Source organism: Mastomys coucha, unplaced genomic scaffold, assembly GCF_008632895.1.
Source record: "Mastomys coucha isolate ucsf_1 unplaced genomic scaffold, UCSF_Mcou_1 pScaffold22, whole genome shotgun sequence".
Lineage (NCBI taxonomy): Eukaryota > Metazoa > Chordata > Mammalia > Rodentia > Muridae > Mastomys > Mastomys coucha.
This window is the reverse complement of record NW_022196905.1, coordinates 205,534,173-205,557,181: the sequence shown is the minus strand read 5'-3', so window position 1 is coordinate 205,557,181 and position 23,009 is coordinate 205,534,173. Positions and strand designations below refer to the sequence as shown.

The 23,009-nt window shown below is 41.1% G+C and overlaps 1 protein-coding gene across 10 annotated transcripts in view; it reads right to left on the bottom strand.

The window, feature by feature from the left end:
• Positions 1–23,009, bottom strand: part of Marchf1 (membrane associated ring-CH-type finger 1) — an 803,111-nt gene that overhangs the window by 15,785 nt on the left and 764,317 nt on the right. For 7 of the 10 annotated variants that reach the window (XM_031339948.1, XM_031339952.1, XM_031339955.1 and 4 more), the window contains one exon: positions 908–1,055. In XM_031339948.1, coding sequence (XP_031195808.1) covers positions 908–1,055 — 148 coding nt within the window. The remainder of the gene's footprint in view (positions 1–907; positions 1,056–23,009) is intronic. The other 3 variants (XM_031339951.1, XM_031339956.1, XM_031339957.1) reach the window with 1 other exon arrangement.

Genomic DNA, 23,009 nt, shown 5'->3' with positions numbered 1-23,009 from the left:
CTTTTTTTATAGGTCTCTGGTTTTTATAAAAGAACACTAGGGTCCGCAAGTCAGACTCCAGCTCTGCTTCCCTTAAACAACTGTGTGCACCAGGCGCTCTGCAGGCCAGGAGCCTTCAAAGTCCATCCCCATTTCAGGGAACACAGAGGACACACATACTGTGTGCACCACTGCCCTCAAGTGGGCAGGCCTGGGAAGGCTTTACATATAATATATTTTGAAGCATCCTTCTTTGTAGCCTAGACAGTATCCCTCACACATTGGGCATGGCTACAATTTTCAACTACAGTGCTAAGCCAGCACGAGGGATCCGGAACACAGTCTCTACTTCAGTGTTACCCTGGATCATTAAAGAAGCAGCAGGTAGGGTGAATTAAATAAGATTTCAAAACTCTCTACTTTTCTTTCTTTCTTTTCCTTTTTCTTATTTTTTTTTTTCCGAGACTGGGTTCCTGGCTATTCTAGAACTCACTTTGCAAACCAGGCTGGCCTTGAACGCAGAGATCTGCCTGCTTCTGCCTCATCGGTGCTGGGATTAAAGGTGTGCACTATGACAACCCAGCAACTCTCCAGTTCTCTACCAATTTGCGCTTTTCACGTCAGGCAGAGCTTGGTGCTCAGTGGGCCTCTGGAAGTCTGAAGTGGTAAATGGTACCCATGCAGCCCTCATAGCTAAGCTTCACCTGGGCCCAACACATCTCAAGTCCTAATTTGGGAATCCCAAGTGGCCTGTGATTTTAGACAAAGTTGGTCAAGGAGATAATTGTAGAGGTTTGGCTGCAAGTTATGGCCCTTGCTCAGGTGTCCTACTTGGAAACTTAAGGGAAACCTAAACTTTGGAAGTGGCTCCCTGTGCACTCTTGTGTCCCATCAGAAGATGGGAGGAGGAGCTGGGAGAGGTCCTTACCATTATCGTTACCTTGCTTGATTTCCTCCGCCGTCCGATCTATCAACACATACAAGGACCACACCACACAGGTGACAGCGATGACGTGGAATGTGACAGAGCAGAATATTTTCCTCCTTTCGCTTGTTGTCATCTGGAGCTTTTCCCACTGCAAACAGAAAGGAGTAACTCACTCACTGCCCAGTCTATGACCAGAGCATTTTGCTTTTACTTTGCATTCCAGACAGGAATCCACGGTACAAACATCTTGCTATCAATTTTACATGACGCTGATATATTTCAAGTAAGACTCTGCATCTGGGGAGATGTGAACTCATCACTGACCAAGTAAATACAACTTAATTTGTAAGAAATAATTTCCTAGACTCCAAATGTTAAGCCAGTTTGTAACTCATTCTGCAGTAAGAATGATGTAGGTTCATGGTATTGTATGATTCTAAGTGGTCTGGGGATGAGTGAGTTGGTCAAAGTAAGGCATGGTAGTATGTGAGGTGGAGTCACAAGGACACCAGGGCTTCCTGGCCGGACAGACTACTGAACTAGTGAGTTCAGTGAGAAACACTGTCACAAAACTAAACAGCTCAGTGGAGACTGGTAGAGGGAAATACCCAGTGTGAATGATGGGCTTTCATGCAACTGTGTGTGTGTGTTCTCGCACGTATGCTCATGCATGTGTAGCACACGTATACACATACACACACACACACACACACAAGTAGCAGTCGCACATGCACACACACAATGAGATATTATGGCTTTTTGAAAATATTTCCTTTCAGGCTTCAGCTCATTACTTCATTGTGGTACCAGGTTATATGTAGTGACGAACAGCTTTCACTCCATGGGTTACTATCTAACAGGGCACGTGTTGCACTGTTGATAACTGGACAAAGATTTCAGTGGTGGACTGAGAGCCACACAGGGAGTGAACAGTTTCTCTTTCCAGCTGTATGTACTAGAGAGATAATGGAAGGAGAATCTGCTGAGGGCTTTCTCAGAGTGCCCTTGAATTTGCTGCATGGAAGCTGGGAATGCTCCAACTATCACCTGTTCCTGAGCCTCATGCCTCAGAAGGCTGGTGGCTGTCCCCTCAGTCAGCAAAAGAAGAAAGGTCACAAGCTTTTGATGTAAAGTATGTATGAGGGCTTGTTTATCTTCATTTTGAAACCAGACATTCTCAACTTTCAATGTCTGTGTAGCCACAGGGTTGGGTCACCTTTTCATGCTGGCAGTATTTATTTATGAATTAGTATGCAAAGCTTTTGAATAAACTCTAATTCTTTATATTATTATGCCTTTGATTAAGCAAAACTCTGGGAACTTTTGAAAAGTCCTTTTTTCCCCCTGCCCTAGCAACATGCAGGATTCAGTGTACAACTCAGTTAAAAGCAGGAAGGACAGGTTACATGGTACAAAGGCCAGGATCTGCCACCAGCTGGAGATGTGTCTGGTGTTGTTTCCTTTGTCTGGATGCCGCTTGTCTCATGCTCAAGCAAAACAAGTTTGTGGTAGCAGTCAGGAGAGGGATGCAGACTGAGGGCTGGAGGGCAAACATACAGGCTAGGAGACAGGATTGGGGGGAGGTGAGTGGTCCAGGCTGGGAGGACAATGGCCATTCTTCACTTGGCTTGCTATTAACAGGCTAGTTCTAGAATGTCTGTTATGATCCCCGATGAAGGATGCCTTTCCAACCTTCTTGATCAAGATAGATCTTGCCAGTGTTGTCAAGGTAACCTTTGCTAGCCTTGTATGTAACTAGCTACCTGGACATTAAGATTTTGCCTCATGGATACATAAATTGCCCTTTTGATTCTTGTATTAGTTTTTTCCTCTTTTCTGTGCAAATGTAAATGAATAAACCCCTTTTTAAAAATTGGGACATATCTAAAATGCAATTTTATGAAATGAAATACATTGTCTAAAATCAGTGAAAAGACAAAATAGGAGTGGTTAGGGTAGAACCAAATAATTTATAAAGACTCTTGTGCCAGACAATAGGAGCTCAGAGACTATAGCTTGCTTAAAGAGAAAGTGTAATAGGATTATCCACCTTTTCCACTTTATAAATTAGATGCATGGTCACAGCGCCCTCTGCTGCACAAAGACTTTATTGCATTTAATACTTTGCACTTGGTCCCACAAAAAACAGTGTTTGTTTATCAATTGCCATGTCTGCTCAGGTCAATGTAAAAAACTTTTTCAGTGGAGTCTGCTGCAAACGTTCATAATGGATATGAAGGAAGGGAGGGTGCAGGTCTCATTTTAACAAGGTATGAGAGGGCTGAAATGTAACATTTGCAAGCTTGTCTCCTAAAGGCTGGATGAACATAAAGCGAAGCCCTGAAGCAATTCACATTACATCTGTCTCTCTTGCCCAACTCTGTAAAGCAATGTGTGACTTGTGCTCACATTCCCAGATGTGCTGTGTGATGTTGGGGACATCTCCTACAGAAGACCTTCCAGTTCTCAGAGCTGTGCTCCTCTCATCAGCATCAGGGCACCCATTTGACCTACAGATCACTCAGCCCCACTGTTAGATAGGGGTGTCTCCAGATAGCCCAGGCTGGCCCTGAATTTGTAATCCTTCAGCCTGAGTCTCTGGAGTGCTGATCTCTCTATGCCTGGTTTCTTTCCCACAATCCTCTAAATCTCCCACTTTTTTCTCTTCCTGTCACTTGTCATGTTCTCCTTTATGGTCTGAAAACACATCAGCTAAGGTTGGCCAACCACCTTCACAGAGTGCTAGCATCATCTCTGCAGCTGGTCTTGGACTTGGCTTTTAGGCTTTGCATCCCCTGGTCTTGGGCACTTGTCATTTTTATCATCCTCGGTCTTTACTCTCTTGACCCCCAAATAGTGAAGCATTGAGCAGAATCTCAATATTCCTCTTTCTCTCCTTTTCTCCCTTTCCTTTCCTCTCTTCTTTTCCTCCCAATTTTCCTATGTATCTTTCAAATTTCTAACATAACCCAGAGTACTTATGGAATCTATATAGTCTGATAGCTCAAATGATGTCCCTCAGTGGTGTTAGCCCCCGGTGGTCCTTAGCATCATTGTGGTTTTTGCTCAGCCAGGACCAGGAGTTTCCAGCCATCTTTTTAGACTATTGCTGTCCTTTCATTTGCAAAAATACAAAGCTGAATTCTAAGTGTTTAAAACTTTTCTGGGTTCTCTTTTATTATTACTGTGGGGTTTGTCACATACATCAGGTCTAAGGTGCATTGCATGCTGCAGACACCATAGGCTAATATGTTAGGTGAGAGTTTAGGAAGACCATTCAAAGACTCTGTTATGACACACTGGAGCAGTTTCTTGAGGCTCCATTCTAGAGCAATCGTTCTGAAGAGTATTCCCCAGCATCAGTTGATCCAGGGAGCTTGGTAGTAATCCAGTGTTTAGGGCCCCACCTCACCCTTACTGAATTGGAAAGTTTGACAACAAACTCTGTAATCTGAGTTTTTCAGTTATTTAGGGCATGTACGAGTGGGTTAGTGAGTGTGCATGCGTGTCACAGGACAGCTGTGGAGGTCACAGGACAGCTCTATCTTTATATCATGTGTGTTCTGGAATCAATTGCAGGTGTGATCTGAGTATTAGCACGCCCCCCAGTTCCTCTGGTGCTCTGAAATTCGAGATACTCCTGCCTAATCTGGTCCCTTGTGAGAGTACTAGAGTGGTCCTGATGGAGCATAGGAATAGTACTTGTCATTCCCTATCATGAACTAGTTTAGTAGTTAAGGGAATGTAACTGAGCCTGCAGGACAATCCAACTATCTGTCTATAGTGCAAATATACTCTGGTGAGTAAAAGGAAATCACGTGACCAGTGAGTTTGTTTAAAATAAAAACGTTGGCAGTTACATCAAAGTGACAGAAAAACTTATTAAAATAGATTTGTGTTAGTTAACAGTTTCAAGTACTTTGGGAAGGAACCAAAACTTAGAGTCTGAACATTTACAAGGACTAATTCTTGAGATGAAAATCTCTCTTCTACATGTAGCCATCCATTTAAGAACATCAGAAGAGAAAGATAACCTTTCTGACCTTTAGCAGAACTGCTAAAATCTTGCAGGTCATCAGGAAACAGAAAAGCCTGCCTGAGGCACAGGGGCTGGTTAAGGTCACCGAGTGATAGAAAGCTACTGTCACAGACAAGCCAGAAAACATACCCAATGTGAACCTATCCTTTAACAGAACTAAACTTAGCTATCTATGTGGGTTTCTCAGCTTTGCCACTGATAACGTCATGACCTACAGTTGACAGAGCAGTGTGTGTGTGTGTGTGTGTGTGTGTGTGTGTCCCTCCATTTATCTGGATAACAGGGACAAGAGGAAAAGGTTTTGTACAACAGAATTGCAAGAACCCACATCCATAGAAATCTAAATACGATAGAAATCCAACTATCTGTCTATAGTGTAAATAAATATACTCTGGTGAGTAAAAGGAAATCATGTGACCAGTGAATTTGTTTAAAATAAAAAAGTTGGCAGTTACATCAAAGTGACAGAAAAACTTATTAAAATAGATTTGTGTTAGTTAACAGTTTCAAGTACTTTGGGAAGGAACCAAAACTTAGAGTCTGAATATTTACAAGGACTAACTCGATATGAAAGGCCACATACCCAGAGGGGCCTGTGTAGTTATTCATGGAAAATTATTGTGCTGCCATTTGAGGAGTTTGACCAAGGATTAGTTTAGGCTGGAGTTATTGATGTCTAGTTGAGGTACAGACCATACTGTAAGCAGTTATCTGTAGACAAGAGGTTCTGATGCTTTGATTTAATTGGGAATCTGTATTTACTGATGCTGAAGGTCCTTGCCCTGATCAATAAAGATGCCAGTGGCCAATGGCTGGAAAGAATGAGATGGGACTTCCAGGTTCCCATAGGCTAAGAGAGAGGAGAGGGCAGGAAGAGGAGGATCCATATACTTGGGGGAGAGAGATGGAACAGATTCAGAGCTATAGGGAGATCTTCCAAAATGTAGGTGGAAAGGGAAAGTGGCCCATGGAAGGTCAGCCTGAAAGCATCTTGAGCAGAAAGACCAGTGGGCTTCATAGAAGGTAACCAAGCAACTAAGCTGAGGACAGATTTAGAGGTGTTGAGCTAGGGGTAAAGATAACTGGGCAGCTAAGCTGAGGATAGATTTAGAGGTGTTGAGCTAGGGGTAAAGTGAAATGGTACTATTTCACTAGCCATGGAAGGCTTAGGAGAGCCCAGCCACAGAGACAGTAAGGCAAGTTAAAAATGAGCTAATGTATGTGTGTGTTTTTCATCAGCAGATCTGAGATAGCTCCTGGGTGTTCACTGGGAGCTCAAAGTGGAACAGCAAAAGCTACATGCCACAGTTACTAAGGATGGCTGCTAAACTTATTAGAGTAGTTGAGAATCTCAAATCAATAGCCTTACGTTGTTACTGGTTGAGTTGAGTCTCCTTTTGCCTTTTGAATTCCTGACTAACAGGCATTCAACAAACAAGGGATAACAATGAATGTGCTCTGTTCTGAGAGGTTGTCACTATTACAAGTAGTTTGTAATGTTGCCTGTGGATTGTCAACTTGATGGTATTTTTTTTTTTTTTTTACTTTTTTTTTTTTTTTTTTTTTTTTTTTTTTTGGTTTTTCGAGACAGGGTTTCTCTGTGTAGTCCTGGCTGTCCTGGAACTCACTCTGTAGACCAGGCTGGCCTCAAACTCAGAAATCCGCCTGCCTCTGCCTCCCAAGTGCTGGGATTAAAGACATGCGCCACCACGCCGGGCCCGGTATTTTTTTTTTTTTGCAAGATGATATGCTTTAATCAAATCACACTAATTATACTCAACATAAATAGTCTAAACTCTCCAACAAAAAGTAAAAACTTTAAAGATTTCATTTTATTTTTATTTTTTATCTTGATATTATTTTATTAAGTTAAATAAGTAAAACCCTAGATATATACCAATAAGTATTGAAAAAAAGGAACTAGGCAGATACTTGAACAACTTGATGGTATTTGAAACCATCATGGAAGCACATTTCCAGGTAAGGGATTATTTAGATTCACTTAACTGAAATAGGAAGATCTACTGTGAATATGAATGGTACTATTTCACAGTCTGTGTCCCAAACTGGAGAGAGAAAGAGAGATAGACAGAGACAGAAACAGAGAGAGAGAGAGAGGAGGGGGGAGAGAGGGAGAAAGAGAGACAGAGAGACAGAAAGACAGAGACAGAGGCACACAGAGAGACAGTAAGAAACATAGAGAGGAGAGACAGAAGTAGTGAGAGACAGAGACAGAGGGAAAGAGGACAGAGAGAATCAACAGTGAGGTAGAGAGAAAGAGAGACAGAAAGAGACAGAAAGATAAAGAGACAGAGACATACATAGAAACAGTGAGAGACAGACAGTAAGAAACAGAGAGAAACAGAGGAGAGACAGAGAGACAGACAGAGAAACAGTAAGAGAGAGACAGATACAGAAAGAGACAGAGTAAGAGACAGAGAAACAGTAAGAGAGAGACAGATACAGAAAGAGACAGAGTAAGAGACAGAGAGACAGTAAGAGACAGAGACCGAGAGAAAGAGAGCAACAGAGACAGACAGACAGACAGTGAGTCAGAGACAGAGAAAGAGACAGACAGTAAGAGACAGAGAATGAGAGCAACAGAGACAGGCAGATAGAGAGACAGGCAGAGAGAGAGAGAGAGAGAGAGAGAGAGAGATATGAAACACAAGCACTCATTGCTCTTTGCTTCCTGGGTGTAGACACCATATGACCAGTCTCATCCTATTCCATCTTCCCTGCCATGATGGATTGTATCCCTGAGAACTGTAAGCCAAAATAAATTTTACCATCTGTTACTGTTGTCAGTTTTTTTTTTTTTTTTTTTGTCACAGCAATAAGGCAAGTAACTAATACAGCCAGGTAGTGAAGCCTTGTGGAGGGAGCTACTTCTCTGTGCACACACAGAGGTCTTGCTGAATTTGTCATTTGTCATATTTGAAGATTTTTAATGCAGTCCTCTGATCCAAGTGATGTTAATCAAGTTGGGAGTTTCTGGGGTCAGATTCTAGCTCTGCCAGTAAGGACTACATATCTCTCCTGAGTTATTTTATCTCTCTATCCTTTTTATTTCCTCATGCCCAAAGTACTGACAAGAATAGCCTGCTTTACTCAGCAGAGGGGTGTTTAACAAATTTAAGTCCTGAACAGTATCAGTAAGTTAGAAAGGCTCTGGTGAGCACTCATCAGTCATCATAATGTGGACTCTGTAGCCTACCATCCAAGTGGACTTAGATTGTCCCTGCCTTCTGGACAACTTCAGATGGATGTTACCATCTCTGAGGGATGCAGGTGAGATCTAATCATGCGGAATTAAGTCACCAACCGAATCTACTTTGGGACAAGGAATAGATCCTCTGAGTGATCCTTTTCTGAGTGTCAAATATCATAACAAATTAATAGAATTTATTTTTCTTAACTATAGGGACAGGGATAAAAGAGGGAGTAATAGGCAAGTCGCTTTGCAACTCAGGTGGCGTCATCTACAAGATTATATAGTGATGACTTCTTTTTCTGCTAGGAGTGAAGAGAATATACTACAGATTATCCCAAATGCCCTAGTTTATGTTTTCTTTTACTGAAAGGTTAAGGGACTCAAACATACCAAGTTTGGAAATAAAGCTCAATGATAGAGTGCTTCCCTAGCATATGGGAGGCCTGGAGTTTGAGTCCACATGCAAGCAAATATCCCAAGGCATCGATGTGATGTTTACATCGTGACAAGGTTATATCATGCAGGTGAAATATAGAGCTTGGGCAGCAGTGTGGCGGAAACATCCCAGGTAAGCTATCCTGATAACTATCTCTGCAATTGCACAGCTCCATAGCTTCCTTTGGACGAATAAGGACAAGGAAATGCTCTTTTTCTCAAAAGATGGTTAACATGAATCTTTGTAGAATCCTCTTAATGTTAAATTTCCTAAACTGTTTGAAGCCCCGAGGGAGTATACTAAGGAGCCCGTGTGTTACAGCACTGTTGTTGTGTTATAGCGACACCAATGCTCCTGCACTTGAGCTGGAGAAACAGGGACGTGAAGACAGGCCCAATGCAACTTGTCACACCACCCCAGGGGTTGTCACACCACCCCAGGGGTTGTCACACCACCCCAGGGGTTGTCACACCACCCCAGGGGTCGCTGGAACACCATTTACCCACAGGATGAGCTGCGGTTAGTTAGAGTAAGAGCAGCAAGAAGGCGCTGAATGGATAGGATGGTTGCCTTTGTTTCCCTGAGGATCTGGAAAGTGCAGCTTAGAGATGTAACTCAGTGGGGCCATGAGACACACGGTGTGCTCTGATGGTGCAGAGGAGGGTGCCAATTTGTAGATGAGAAACCATCTAAAAGCAAAGCTAATGAATAGAATAGTCTGAGAACAAACAAAACAAGTCAAAACAAAACAAAACAAAAAACCAAAACCAAAAAACATAGAAGATACTGAGCAAGAAAGGGGAGTAGAGAAAGAGCTAGATTAGGATCGGGATGCCTGCTGTGCTGAGAGAGCACAGGTCATCCACACGCTTGGGAGAGCCACTGGAGCTGACTTGATGGAGACTCCAGAATCTGTGGTGAAGAAGACACCGACAAAGAGCTTCAGCTAACCTGGGCCAAGTGACCCACCCTCCTCACATCTCAGTTCCCTCTTTGGTAAAGTTGAGGTGGTAGTGGGTATCGGCTGTGCTGCTGGGGTTCAGACCAGCATCCCACACATGCTGGTCATGTACTCTACTACTGGGCTATAGCCACAGACCTGCAATGCTGTCTTGTCTGTGGATGAGGTTGTGTCTTATACAACATACATATAAATAGCACACAGTAAGTCAGTTCATGAACCAGGGAATCCCAGATGGCTTGTGAAACAAAACTCCATTACATTCATAGTAAACTTTGAATAATGGTATTTGTTCTTTGAATTTATTTCATTGCAGCTAACTTGATTTGCCTGGGTCTCCACCATCTCTTTCATTTATACCCATAGTACTTCACATATTTACATAATGGACTCCATGTCTGTGGACACCTAAATCTGTGAATATTCGAGTGACTGAAGAACCTACTCTCATTGAGCAAAGTTTGTCAGGAGTTCAGAAGTGTGTAGGCCTTCAATTCATTGTATGAAATGGCAGAGCGGTTGTATAACACCTATGCATAGCCTTCTGTATGCTCTCAGTTATCCTGAAATGAATTGCAGTACCAGAAAAGGATGCAAGAAAAGACAGGAACATCATCAACATATAGGTGTTCTTTTCCTCTGGGTAATTTAGGTCCACAGTTGATGAGATCTGCAGATAAAAGAATCTGATCATGGAAGACAGTGGTTTTGAGTTGTCAACTTTACCTAAAATTTCCTCTTTTAAATATACATACATTATATAATTATATAGTTATATACATTCGCCTGTAAATGTGCGCAAACCTGATGCTAGATTGTCAAGATGGTTTTTTTATGCCCTTTCCCCTTTTCTCTCCTTTGTATTCTGCCCAGAGTTTTGTGCAGGATGCTTTTGAGCGACGACTTTACATAGGGGAGAAAGGTGCAGCAAAATTGTCCACTAGAGGGCGCAGTGCTACCGTGAAGATGACTTGTAAGCAGTGTGTGTGTTTGTGTGTGTGTGTGAGGGAGACAGAGAGACAGAGAGACAAAGACAGAGACAGAGAGAGACAGAGACAGACAGAGACAAACAGAGACAGAGACAGACAGAGACAGACAGAGACAGAGACAGAAACGAGACAGAGAGACAGACAGAGAGACAGACGGACAGAGAGACAGAGAGAGAGAGAGAGAGAGAGAGAGAGAGAGAGAGAGAGAGAGAGAGAGAGAGAGAGAGAGAGATGTATTTTTCATGAATCTATCTTGAGGTGACAATAATATATGTGGCTTAGACACATCTGCATGGATCCATTGGTTTGGGGGTAGAAACCTAGGAATCTGCATTGTTAGTGTGAACTGCAAATGATTTTCATGTAGGGTAAAGGCTGAGAGTTGCTTCCCAGAGAAAGGAAGTGTTTTGGGAACTAGTTTAGAGAAATAACTGGACACGTACTACTAATTTTGTATTAGTGAGCCTATCTCTCCATCTTTTCCATACTCTCCTGCAGTCTGTGTCTGAGCTGCCATTATCATGTTAAAAACACAAATTAGTTAAAGATCAAATTAACAGATTACACAAAGTTTCTTTAAAAATATTGACCTTTCTGCTTTCCTGCAGAGTTTCTGCCTCAGGCAACAGATGGATCAGTAACTCCATGGTGTACCTGGGTGCATAGGTATTCACAGCAGGTGTGTAGGCCATACAGGGAAGGCTGGGTTGCATTTCTAACGCACCGTTTAGACTTAAGTCCTTCCCTGTGGACTTAAGGACCCTTGGAATAGACACAGCCATGTGTTAATTGATCACCCTCTGGAAGCCCATCTCCCATGTTGATTTCTGCTGTTCCTGTCTCTTTTGTTCCTCTTCAGTGATTCTCCACAGCACCTGTGGGGTCTACTCGAACTGGGTTGCTCTGTGGTCACTCAGTGGTCATAATACAAGCTGGTCTCAAACTTGAAATAAGCCTCCTGTTTCTACTTTCCAAGTACTGGAATTACAGGTATGTACCTCCAGACCTGATAAGCCATCTACCTATCTGTCTGCCTGTCTATCTATCTATATCTTTTGATCATTCATTATTATTATTATTATTATTATTATTATTATTATTTTAATTGAGACAGTCTATCTACATAGGCCTGGCTGTCCTGGAACTCACTGTATAGAGCAGGCTGCCTGCAAACTCACAGAGATCTGCCTACCTCCTGGCCCAATTGAAAAAGGTATTTTAAATTGCTCACTTTTAATACCTCATTTTCTAGACAAAGAAACCAAGGCTTAAAAGATGAAACTAGAGTGACAGATTTTTTTTTTTTTTTTTTTTTAAATTCAGGAGCTAATGAAGTATCACAATGGACAGGGTTGTTTTAGTTGATGGAAAAAAAATCACTGGTTAGGGTGGCAGATGTGGAATTTGGAGTTTTATTAGATTAAGAGGCTGTGTAATTGCACATCAATAAGAGATAATAGGCTTTGATGTTATAAGCTCTTATATTGCTTTTCAATGGCATTTCATTGTTGTTAAATATCATTCTAGAATATTCCTTTAGATGGCAGCAAAGAGAGAGGAAATTTCTTTTTCCTCCTTACACACACTCACAATAAGCTTAATTCTATGGACACTCCTTTTGTCTCTGCTTATTTTCATGGATCAAAAACATTCTTACCTTCCCATCCTGTCCAGACCCGATGCAACTGTCACATCTCAATATTGCACAGAATTTAGAAAGTTTATTTATTTTTTTATTTATTTTGGTATAGCGTTTCTTAATCACTTAAGATTTTGAAGTAAATCTGAAAATGTATTGTATCTCAAAGTGAAGCAAGCTCAGTTTTAATCTATAACTTATCGATTCAGGTTTCAAATCTAGTAGCACTTTTAAATGAATAATGTTTCAGTTAACATGTCTATACTCAGTTTTAAAAGTATTTTGATATGATGCGTGACTTGTTTATTCTTCTCTCATACGATGCACTCCTACTAGAATGGGTTCTACTTCTTGGGGCTGATTCTCAGCTCACTTGGTAGTAGGAGTGATGGTTAGTAATATTGTTCCTTGACAGAATACAGGATCACTGAAGAGACAAACTACTGGATGTGACTGTGAGGGAGTTTCTAGATGTGGTAACTACAGTGAAAGTACCCACACTGAATGCCTCTGGCACCACTTCAAAGGCCGAGGTTTTAGACTGAATAAAAAGGAGAAAGTGGGGCTGGTGAGAGAGCACAGACCACTGACCTCATTGGCTAAGCAAACCTACTGATCTGAGTTTAATCTCTGGTAAAAGGTTGAAGAAGTGAATCAACTCTACAAAGTTGTCGTTTGACCTCTACAAGTGCTCCATAAGATGTGCGCGTGCACACACACACACACACACACACACACATACACACACACACACAGGCATGCATGCATTAATAAGAATGCAATTTAAAACTTGACTATTCTTTATTTCTAGGAGTGTGACTAACTGTCTTATGCTCCCGTTATCACGCCTTTTCTGTCACCTTCTCTGTACCTTCAACTTATGAACCCAAACAAACCCTTCTTAAGTTGCTTTATTTTGTTGGAAATGGTTGTCTTGTCACAGCAACAGGAAGAGTGACTAATTAAGTAGGAGAAAATGGGAAATGCTTACTTACATATGGGAACAGTCACTTTTGTGCCAATATTGGCATCACCTGAAGGGGAACTCTGTTCCATTCTACCATGGCCAAACTCTTCAGGGAGAAACTGGTTTGCAATAAGGACAGGCCCAGGGGGCCTCAGGATCTAATTTAGGTGTGAGGATGCCAGAATGATTTCTCTGGGCCTTAGGGAACTCGTGCCTAGATACTCTTTAGTTTCTTATAATGGTCCCTTAGGCTTGTGTGCTCTGTGAGGAATTCCCTGAGACCTGGAAACATTCACCTTTAATAACAGTTCCACTTTTCTGTCTAATGTTTAAGAGTAGTCTTGGGGGCTAGGTTTGTGATTCAGTGGAAGAACATTGGCCTGGCATGTACAAGGCCCAGGGTTTAATTCTCAGCATGGAAGGTATAAAGGAGAAAAAAAAATACTTACTCGAGGAACTTTTATTTTAAAGCACTTACTTAGTAGTCTGTTATATTCTGTCCTTTCCAATTAGAAATTTTATAAAATTAGGTTAACATTGTTTCCTTCTCTATTTTATTCATTTCTAGTTATTACTGCAGTTTACTACTTATCAATGAATTTATTCAATAAGGAACTGTTTTCTCTACTGGAGCATTAGCTGTTAATTTCCTTGGCATCAACAGATCCCATTTCGGTAGGAGAAATTACTAAATAGTCTGACTTTATTCTTATAATCCCTTCTAATTAAAAGAAAGCAAAACAAAACCAGCAAACCTCCAAAGAGTTGCATATGGTTGTCCATGTTTAATCCCAGCAAACTCAGGAAACTGAGACAGGATGACTGCCTCAAGTTTGAGGCACGTTTGGACTGATATATGAATTCTAGATCACTCTGGGCTACAGAGTGAGACCCTAGCTCACAAAAACAACCAATCAGAGCGAGTAAGATGGCTCAATAGGTTAGGGCATCTGCTGCCAAGCCCGATGACTGGAGTTCAATGCCCCAATCCTACATAGCAGAAGGAGAGAACTGCTTCTCATGGGTTACCTTCTGACCTTGACACACGTGCAATGGCACATGTATGCACATGTGTGCAAGTACACAAACACACACAAAATTAAAAATTTAAAAAATGATAACCAGTCACACTACCAATACACCACCAAAGAGGCAAAATCCAATTACCAAGTTGAAAATGGAGCATGATTCTTTGACATTTCCTACTAAGTATCACTGTTCTATTGAAGATCACAAATACCTTCTGGTAGACAGTGATACAAGGGGAAGAGGCAGGGAGTTTTAGAATATCTTAAACTGGGTAGTATTGTGTGGAACAGAGATTTGATGTGTATGAGGTGATGGGGCCCAGGAAGAGGAGCAAGTATGCAGATGGTCATGAATACCTTTGCTATTCAGCACCAAGGAGTACAGAGTTCAGGGGTGGTATAGGCTGGCTAGTGGGCAGATAGAAGTAGATGGTATTCCGGGATGTCCTTCACACAATTTCTTCTAAAGAAGTTTTGCAATGACTACGTGACATAGAAACCGATACCATCGGAGACACAGATGTAAGCTAGCCTCTTCTGGAGTAAATGATGCAAATAATATGTCTGTCCTTCTGAGGAGAAGGAAATGGGGAAGCAGAGGGAGGAGGCACAACTGGGAGAAGATGAGTTTTTCCTTTTGCTGGTGCTGAACTCACCAAATGTGAGGTGAACTCTACAATGTGACTAGTCCCTAAGCTCAGAGTCACAGGAAGTGACACAGGCCAGCCTGGATGAATTATGCAGAAAGAGAAAATGAACTTCAGGCACTTGCAGGAGGGAGACGAGGGATGGGGAAGTCCTAGGTCATGGTGGTCAAATGTGCTACAGTCAAGCAAATCTCCAGTCACATAGAACATGGGTTCTCAGGGTTATCAAAAGGCCATTTGCACAACTTTGAGGGTGATGGGGATGGAGTGGGACAAGCTTCTAACTCCTACAGTGCTCCAGAAGAGAAGGAGCATGTCCTGATGTGACAGTAGGTCTGCTCAAAGATGACTTCTGCTTTGGGGAACACGGATACTCTTACTAACTTCCTGTCTTCAGACTAAGAGCATATTTATAACTGTTTGGAGCTCTCTCACTTCCTTTCTTTTTATTTATGAGGACAGAAGGTCCCTGTACAGTCCAAACAAATCATGCCCTTCAACTATTGACCAAGTAACACTTTCACATTTATTTTTCACTTGGCTCTCTTGGTACTGCCTTCACCTCTAGCATGGAAATTTGTGTCTATGTCTTTCACAATGTTATCATTCTTTTTATCAACTACCTATTCACTAGAGATAATTTATAAAACATAGAAATGTAAAACAGATAAAATTACCCATAATTTCATCTGCAATCTTTATCTTTGTATGTACATTCGACTATGCTGGAACGTAAGCAATTCAAACCTTTTAACATGTTCTCATAATTCTGTATGTCTTTGTTTTGTTTTCTTAGCACTTGAAGGATGGGGTGGGGACTTGGGGAGTTGCTAATGATTCGGAAAGTAGAAAAACAAGGTCCCTTTGAGCTAAGAAGAGGGCAGAGAACTGCAGGAGAGAGTGATCACCTCCACAGAGGGAGACAGCTGCTTAGCAAACAGTTGGAGAACAGACCAGCAAAGGACCACTGTGGGAGACAGCGTTAAGAGATGATCAAGGAAGGAGAAGCAGGGGACAAGGGACAGTAAGGCAAAGGCGAGAAGAAAGATAAAAATGTATTTTCTTTCATACACAGAATGTACATTTAACTATTTACACACAGATATGTGATAAGAGATCAGGAGGGGTACAACTGGGAGGAAGGGGACCAGCAAGGCAAGGAGGAGGGATGAGGACAAGTAGTGAGGAGAGCGTGTGCAAGCTGCAGTGGTTGGTGTATGTGCATGGAGATTATACAGTGAAACTCAGTATTTTGTATGCTAATGTAAAAGTTAATAAAAATTAAAAACAAGGTAAGGACAGGATCAACACAGGGCTTGAGTCCCCTCTCAAAGCCCCCCTGTCCTTTCCTTAAGACTATTTGTGTTGGGTCTCACGCACATGGTTCCTCATTCGAGTGGGGCTCAGGAATGGAGTCATCCACTGGTTGGCTAACAGGAGTACTTCCTTCCATGTTAGCATGCTTCTTCAAGTACATGTCTGCACTGTCAGGATGTCAAGCCCTTTCATGATGCTCCAGGGCCTTTGCACATCCAGAGGCCAACCTGAACAATCTAGAGAAAGGTTTTGGAGATACCATCTCTATTCTTAATAAGGAGATACAAGAAATTAATAATGGGCTCTAACCACCTCTGCTTTCTGCTTAGACAACAGCTTTATCAAGGTATAATTGCTTCATAGGCTGAACATATCAAATTGTAAAAATTTGTAGTTTTAACCTATTTACACACTTGTAAACATCAACACAGTCTATAAAACTAAACTCTAGATCACTCTTTGTAGGTTTATCTAACTTTTGACATGGTGACATGGTGTCGTCTGCAAACTTCATGCCCGACAAGCACACAATTGAGTTAAAAAAAAATCAAATCTGGAAAAATGAAATCTCATCATGCTTTAAGTTTGTTTATGATTTTCATGTTGGGCTGTGTAACACTGTCCTGGGCACACTGGTCCCATGGGTATGTCTATGAGCATAAGATCTCCTGTTCCCCTTTGTAACCTCTCTCTCTAAAAAGATTTATTTATTTATTTTATGTATATGAGTGCTCTATCTGCATGTACACCTGCATGCTGGAAGAGGGTATCAGATCTCAGTAGAGACAGTTGTGAGCCACTACATGGTTGCTGGGAACTGAACTCAGGACCTCTGGAGGAGCAGCACTCTTAACTGCTGAGCCATCTCTCCAGCCCTTTCTTGACCTTATGCTTTTACTTATTTCTGAGATAGCAGCTCTCTGTAGAGTGATCTGTCTCAGAAGCATATGCCACTAGGTCTAGCCCCTAATGCTATGCTCTGTCGTAGACATAGAAATGATGTAGCCCACATTCTTCTTTCTGGCTTCTCTCATTTAACAGAATTTGATGGTTACTCATGTTGAATCATCTATTCAGCCGTTGCTGGAGTGCTATGTAGACTTTTGGAGGCTTTCTGATGACTGCTAACATTTTTTTCTAAGTCCTAACTTTTCCTCTCTCAGATGCAGTTCTCAAACCTGGCTGGCGTTAGGCAGCCCAAAGTCATGAGCCATCACTAGCAAAGCTCTGGTTTGCTAATCTGTATGAGGTTTCTTTCCTTAATAACTGAAGTTCCCGTCTCGCTGCTCAAGTCATGGCATGGAGACCTATGGAGGGCCAGTTCTCCTACAGCCTGCTTCTTCAGTTCTCACAGTGATTCAGTGAGGTTCTTCTCTGTCCCCAAAGCAGCTATGTGAGTTCACCTTGTTTTCTAGCTTCCATACTGAACACTTATTGGATAATGAATGCATTCTCTACATGTTGGTGTGAAGTTTGAAAAGAAAATTGTATTGCCAGGTGGTGGTGGCTCACGCCTTTAATCCCAGCACTTGGGAGGCAGAGGCAGGTGGGTTTCTGAGTTCAAGGCCAGCCTGGTCTACAGAGCGAGTTCCAGGACAGCCAGGGCTACACAGAAAAACCCTGTTTCGAAAAACAAAAACAAAAACAAAAACAAAATTATGTTAATTTCATACTTAACACCTTTCTTTGCCTTTGTATTTTTTTTCTTGATAGAGTTGAATTTTTTTCATTAGTATATAATGGCTTTTCTTTGTTTGTTTCTTTCTTTCATTCTTTCAATTTTATGTGCTGAGTGTCTTGCTTGCATGTATGTCTGTGTGCCACTTGAGTGCCTACTGCCTACAAAGGTCAGAAGGGGCATTGGAGTTCCTGAATTTGGAGGTAGTAAGCTGGGTGCTAAGACTTGAACTTGAGTCCTTTTTGAGAGCAGCCAGTGCTCTTAATCACCAACCCATCTCTCCATGCCCCATCTTTCTTTATAAGCCTACCTATGATCATCTTTAGTAATAACATTCACATTATTAAACTTATATTATTAGTCAAATATCACAACTTTCTTATGATGGCCGTCATTTTCTTACCTCCACTTTATAAAAAGTACCATTTGTCTGTGGCCATCCTTTTCTCTGCTAATGACAACCATTTCCAAATTCTAAATTGTTCATCTTCTGTGTCTTTAATGTACTTTTGCCTATTATGTCTTAATCTCTATATCCCAATGGCAGCCGCCTTCCCACTATGCATATACAGTGTTTCAACTCCTGTTCCTGAGGAACACATTTTCTAACCCACCTAGATAAATATGTCCTCTCCCATTCTTTTATTAAACATTTTGCCATATAATATAGTTTGATTTTGGTTTTTCCCACCAACCCCTCCCAGCTCTTTCCTAGCCCTTACCTCCCCATTTACCAACTTCATATTCTTTCAAAAAATTAAAATTCAGATAAATAATCATTACCCTGAAAACAAACAAACAAAAAGAACAAATAAAAAATCAAAACAAACAAACCCAAAACCAGTAAGACAAGCAATGCCCAAACAAACAAATAGAATCCATAGAGTTAATCTTGTATTAGCCAACTACTCCTAGATATGGGGCCTAGCCTCCAATGTGGTTGATACACTCTGTGAAACTCCATTGGTTTCACAGAGTGAAATAAGAAAACTTATTTTTTATTTGCCAGTGTCTATTAACTGTAAATATTTTGTTGTCATGTCCACTCTATGTTCACGTCCCTCTTGGTGCTACAACCTGTGTGGATTGAACCTGTGCTGTCAGAGTCTCTGTGAGTTTGTAAGACCTGTTGTGTTTGAAGACACTACTTCCTAAGTGTCATCTACCCCTCTTTCGTAGTTTTTTGACCACTTCTTCTATATATATTCCTGAGTCTACAGGGAAGTGTTTGATAATGACATCTCATTTAGGACTGAGTGCTCCAAGGTCTCTCATTCTCTGTACATTGTTTAGTTATGTTTGTGTTAATTCCCAGCCTCTCCCTGTTTGGAACCACAGATGTGGCATCAGTAATGTTACAACTTGAAACATGAGACACAGCAATGACTTCAGCTTGATTCCAGTTCTGCTGTATGGAACACTGGAAAGAACTTACACAGTTCTTTAACCCCTTTCCATATTAGCTTTCTTCTCTGTGATGCTCAGAGATGACCAGAACATTTGTTTGTAGACTTCCAAGATGACTCAGTAGTAAGGAGCTTTAGCACTCTTCCAAATGACCCTGAGTTGGGTTCCCCTCACCCACATTGGGTGAATCACAACTGTTTATAGCTTTGGCTCTGGGATCCAGTGCCGCCTTCTGGCCTCTGTGGGCATCTGCACATATGAGCACACACCTATGTATAATTTTAAAAAGTATTCTAAAAATACATCTAATGTGTGGTCCTTGGGAGGATTAAATGGGACTACGTATAGAATAAAGCACAGTTCAGGCATTAGTTAGCAATCCAGAGGAGCTCCTGGTTAATGAGTGTGGACATTGACATCATCTTCTTAGTTTACAGTTGTTACTGTAAATGGTCTGCCCCCTCTGCTGAATATACTAATTATTTCTTAGGGAGAGTTTTCCTTTAGGATTTCAGTGACCTGGTAATCTGTGTATTTAGTCAGTCATTTATAGAAATGTCTCCAAATTTAAATGTAACACAAAAGAATGCTTACAAATCATTTAATTGGCTCTGCATTCCTCTTTGCTTTGGCCACTCTTTCCCACAGAACTAATAGAGGACCCTGGGCCACATCTTTCTTGGAGCTGGCTTATGGCTTTACTTTGCTGTTTGCACAACCTTATTAACCAGTCACTTAAATTTGTTTTTTTTTTAATAAATATAGATTTTCTTACCCAAGTGCACTGGTTAGGCAGACTGCTAACTTGTTGGGATCTGGCGATAACTAGGAGACGGGACCTAGGCATGACTGTGACGGAGTATCTTGATAGGTTAATTGAAGATGGGAAGACCCGCCATAAAGGAAGGCAGAATTATTCCCTGGGCTTGGATTTTTGAATTGATTAAAAAAAAAAAAAAGTGAAGGTTATGAGAAGGCAAGTACCTAGTACTCTCTGTTCTCTGGTAGTGTACACCATGTTGTTGTGAATACTAGCTGCCTCAGTTTCCTGCCACCATAAATTTCCTATCACACTTGTCTGAACCACTAACCCAAACAAGCCCATTATTTCTTAAATGACTCTGGCAGACTATCTGATATCCTAACAGCAGGAAAAATAAGTAACCTAACAGTTCTAAAGACTTCGTGCACTGTGCCTGAGCACTAACCTTTTTGGAAGGCTACAACTTGAGAGGGCTGGAAAGGGCAGCTGTAAAATGTGTTCTCTTTTTTTTTTTTCCTTAGTTGTATTTATTTATGTATGAGTGTTCTGTGTGCGTATATGGTGTTTGTCCAAGAGGGCACCAAATTCCATTACAGATGGTTACAAGCCACCATGTCATTGCTGGGACTTGAACTCAGGACCTTTGGAAGAACAGCCAGGACTCTTTTAACCACTAAGCCATTCATTCTTTCAGTCTTGTATGTTAAGTCTTACTGGCTCAAGCCAGTCAGCATTCTAACACATTGGGAGAAAGGGTTCATAAGTGTTCATTCCTAACTGAGGAGCTATGCACAGTTGATAGTTTCTGGGGAAGAAAGTGAGTTTTCTTTAAGGGTGTAGCCCCTGGTAGATTGACCACAGATCATAGATGGTTCTACACTCAAGAGAATAGGATGCCATGAAATCTTTTTTAAAAAATAAAAAGGAGGACATAGAGTAGGGAAAGGAAAGGGTGGGTCCACAAGAAGTTGGGTTGGGGGAGGGTGGATGTGATGTAAATACATTGCATGTTATTGTCAAATAAATAATAAAATATTTACAAAATGTAAAAATCCTGACTGACAGTTCAAGATTCATCTGTCTAAACCCAATAATGGAAAGAAAATAATGTCAAGTCCTTGCAAGCAGAGGTGATTATTTGTATTCACTTTTAATGAATAAAATCGTTTGGTTTCTGTAAAATAGCAGCAGCTGAAGGAGCTGACACATGCAACATGAAAGTGTGGTGACCCACCAAGTCTCATACAGAAACTTCATCTAAAGCCACGTTTCTGTTTTAAAACTTCTGGGAATTATCAAAGTCAACATGACTACTATTTATGAAATCAGCTTCTAAGCAAAAATATAAAGGGAAGGAAACCTTATAAATATTTGAGAACTTAACGGGAAATTCAGACCAACAGTCCTGGCTGACTAAGAAGGAAGAATCACTAAACACGATTGCAATTAAGCACAAGGTGGCCCAGGAAGTGCATTGTAGACATTCAGGCCTAAAAATAGTGGTTAGGTCTTCAGAACTAAGAATTTTTTTTTCTCTCTCTGTGTAGCCTTTGCTGTCCTGGAACTCAGACTGTAGACCAGGTTTGCCTTAAACTCAGGGATCTGCCTGCCTCTGCCTGCCCAGTGGAGCGCCACCACTACCAGGTGTAAATTAGGATCATTAGAATTTTAACCAAAGCTACAGTTCCTCTTAATAAGAACTAACCAAAAAGCGTTAAGCACCTCTGCTCCTCCTCCCTTTGGGATTTCATTCAAAACAACTGTGAAGGACTGAGGTCTCTGGAGAAACAATTGCTTCCGCCCTTGAATTCAAGTGTGAGTGGATTCTCAGGGATTTGCGGAGTGACCTCATTTACATGGAAACTGACACTCACAATGGGTCTTGACTCTTAAAGCGGGGGAGGTGGGGAGCAAATATGCAACAGGTGGGTGAAACTAATCCCAGAAAATACTTTATCTTTCCAGCAGTTTAATTTCACAGACCCCGAGAAAGCTGATTACAATCAATTTACATAGAGATTTAGACAAAATATGCCAACATAGATTCAGCGGTTTCAAAAAAAAAAAAAAAAAAAAAAAGAAAAATGTAACCGCAAGTAGTAAACAGTCTCATATCTCCTGGGAATAAAGCAGCAAGATAAAAATGCCCCTCGACTATTTTAACTTCAATGTTTTAATATACATTTTATTCCTTAGGTCAAATTCTCTCACTATAACGATGCACTACCTCATAAAAAAAAAAAAAGTAACAGCTTTGTGCATAGAGGGGACATATCTGACCCCGAGTTTTATAAGGAATGATTGTGATTTAGTGTTTGCAACATTGGGAATTGTTTTCTAGAGGAGAAAAAAAAAAAAGCCCAGCCAAGTTGGTTGCCTTGACAACATGGATGGTTGCATCAAGAAATCCATGGTGATGCGGGACCTCTGGTATGTCAAGATGGCAAATGATCTAGCAGATTAGGTTAAGAGAAAACTAATTCCGCAGCAAGGCAGTGTTACCTGACCTATGAAATATTAGTTCTCAGTTTTTATTATGAGCCTTGTTAGAAGAGATAGAGGCTCTCAGCAGCTAAGGCAGGGATGGGAATGGGTTTTACCCCCATCTGCCCTTTCTCTACATCACTGCACATGTAAAAGGAACCCAGGGCCTTCTGCACTTTCTCTGAATGTTGGTTGTGCAGAGAAAAATACATCTCGCCTCCTGTTGATTTTCCCAGAGGTCTCCCTTTCAAAGCATCCCCCCAAGGAATATTACTTGTTCCTATTGCATATTTGTAAATAATGAGCATAAATAAAGATTACTGCTCCGAAGCTAGCTATTAGTCACATAGGAAAAAAGCTTGTTAACATCCAGTCCAATTACTCTGGTAGGGCCAAGAAGAGCTTTATCTGTGATAAAGCATTGGATGAAAAGTGTTATTGTAAAGCCATGTTACTGAAATAGCTTGCTTCCTTCAATCAACAAGTGCCTCTTTGTGACACTCTTAAAAGTTCATAATTCTGATTCTCTGCTT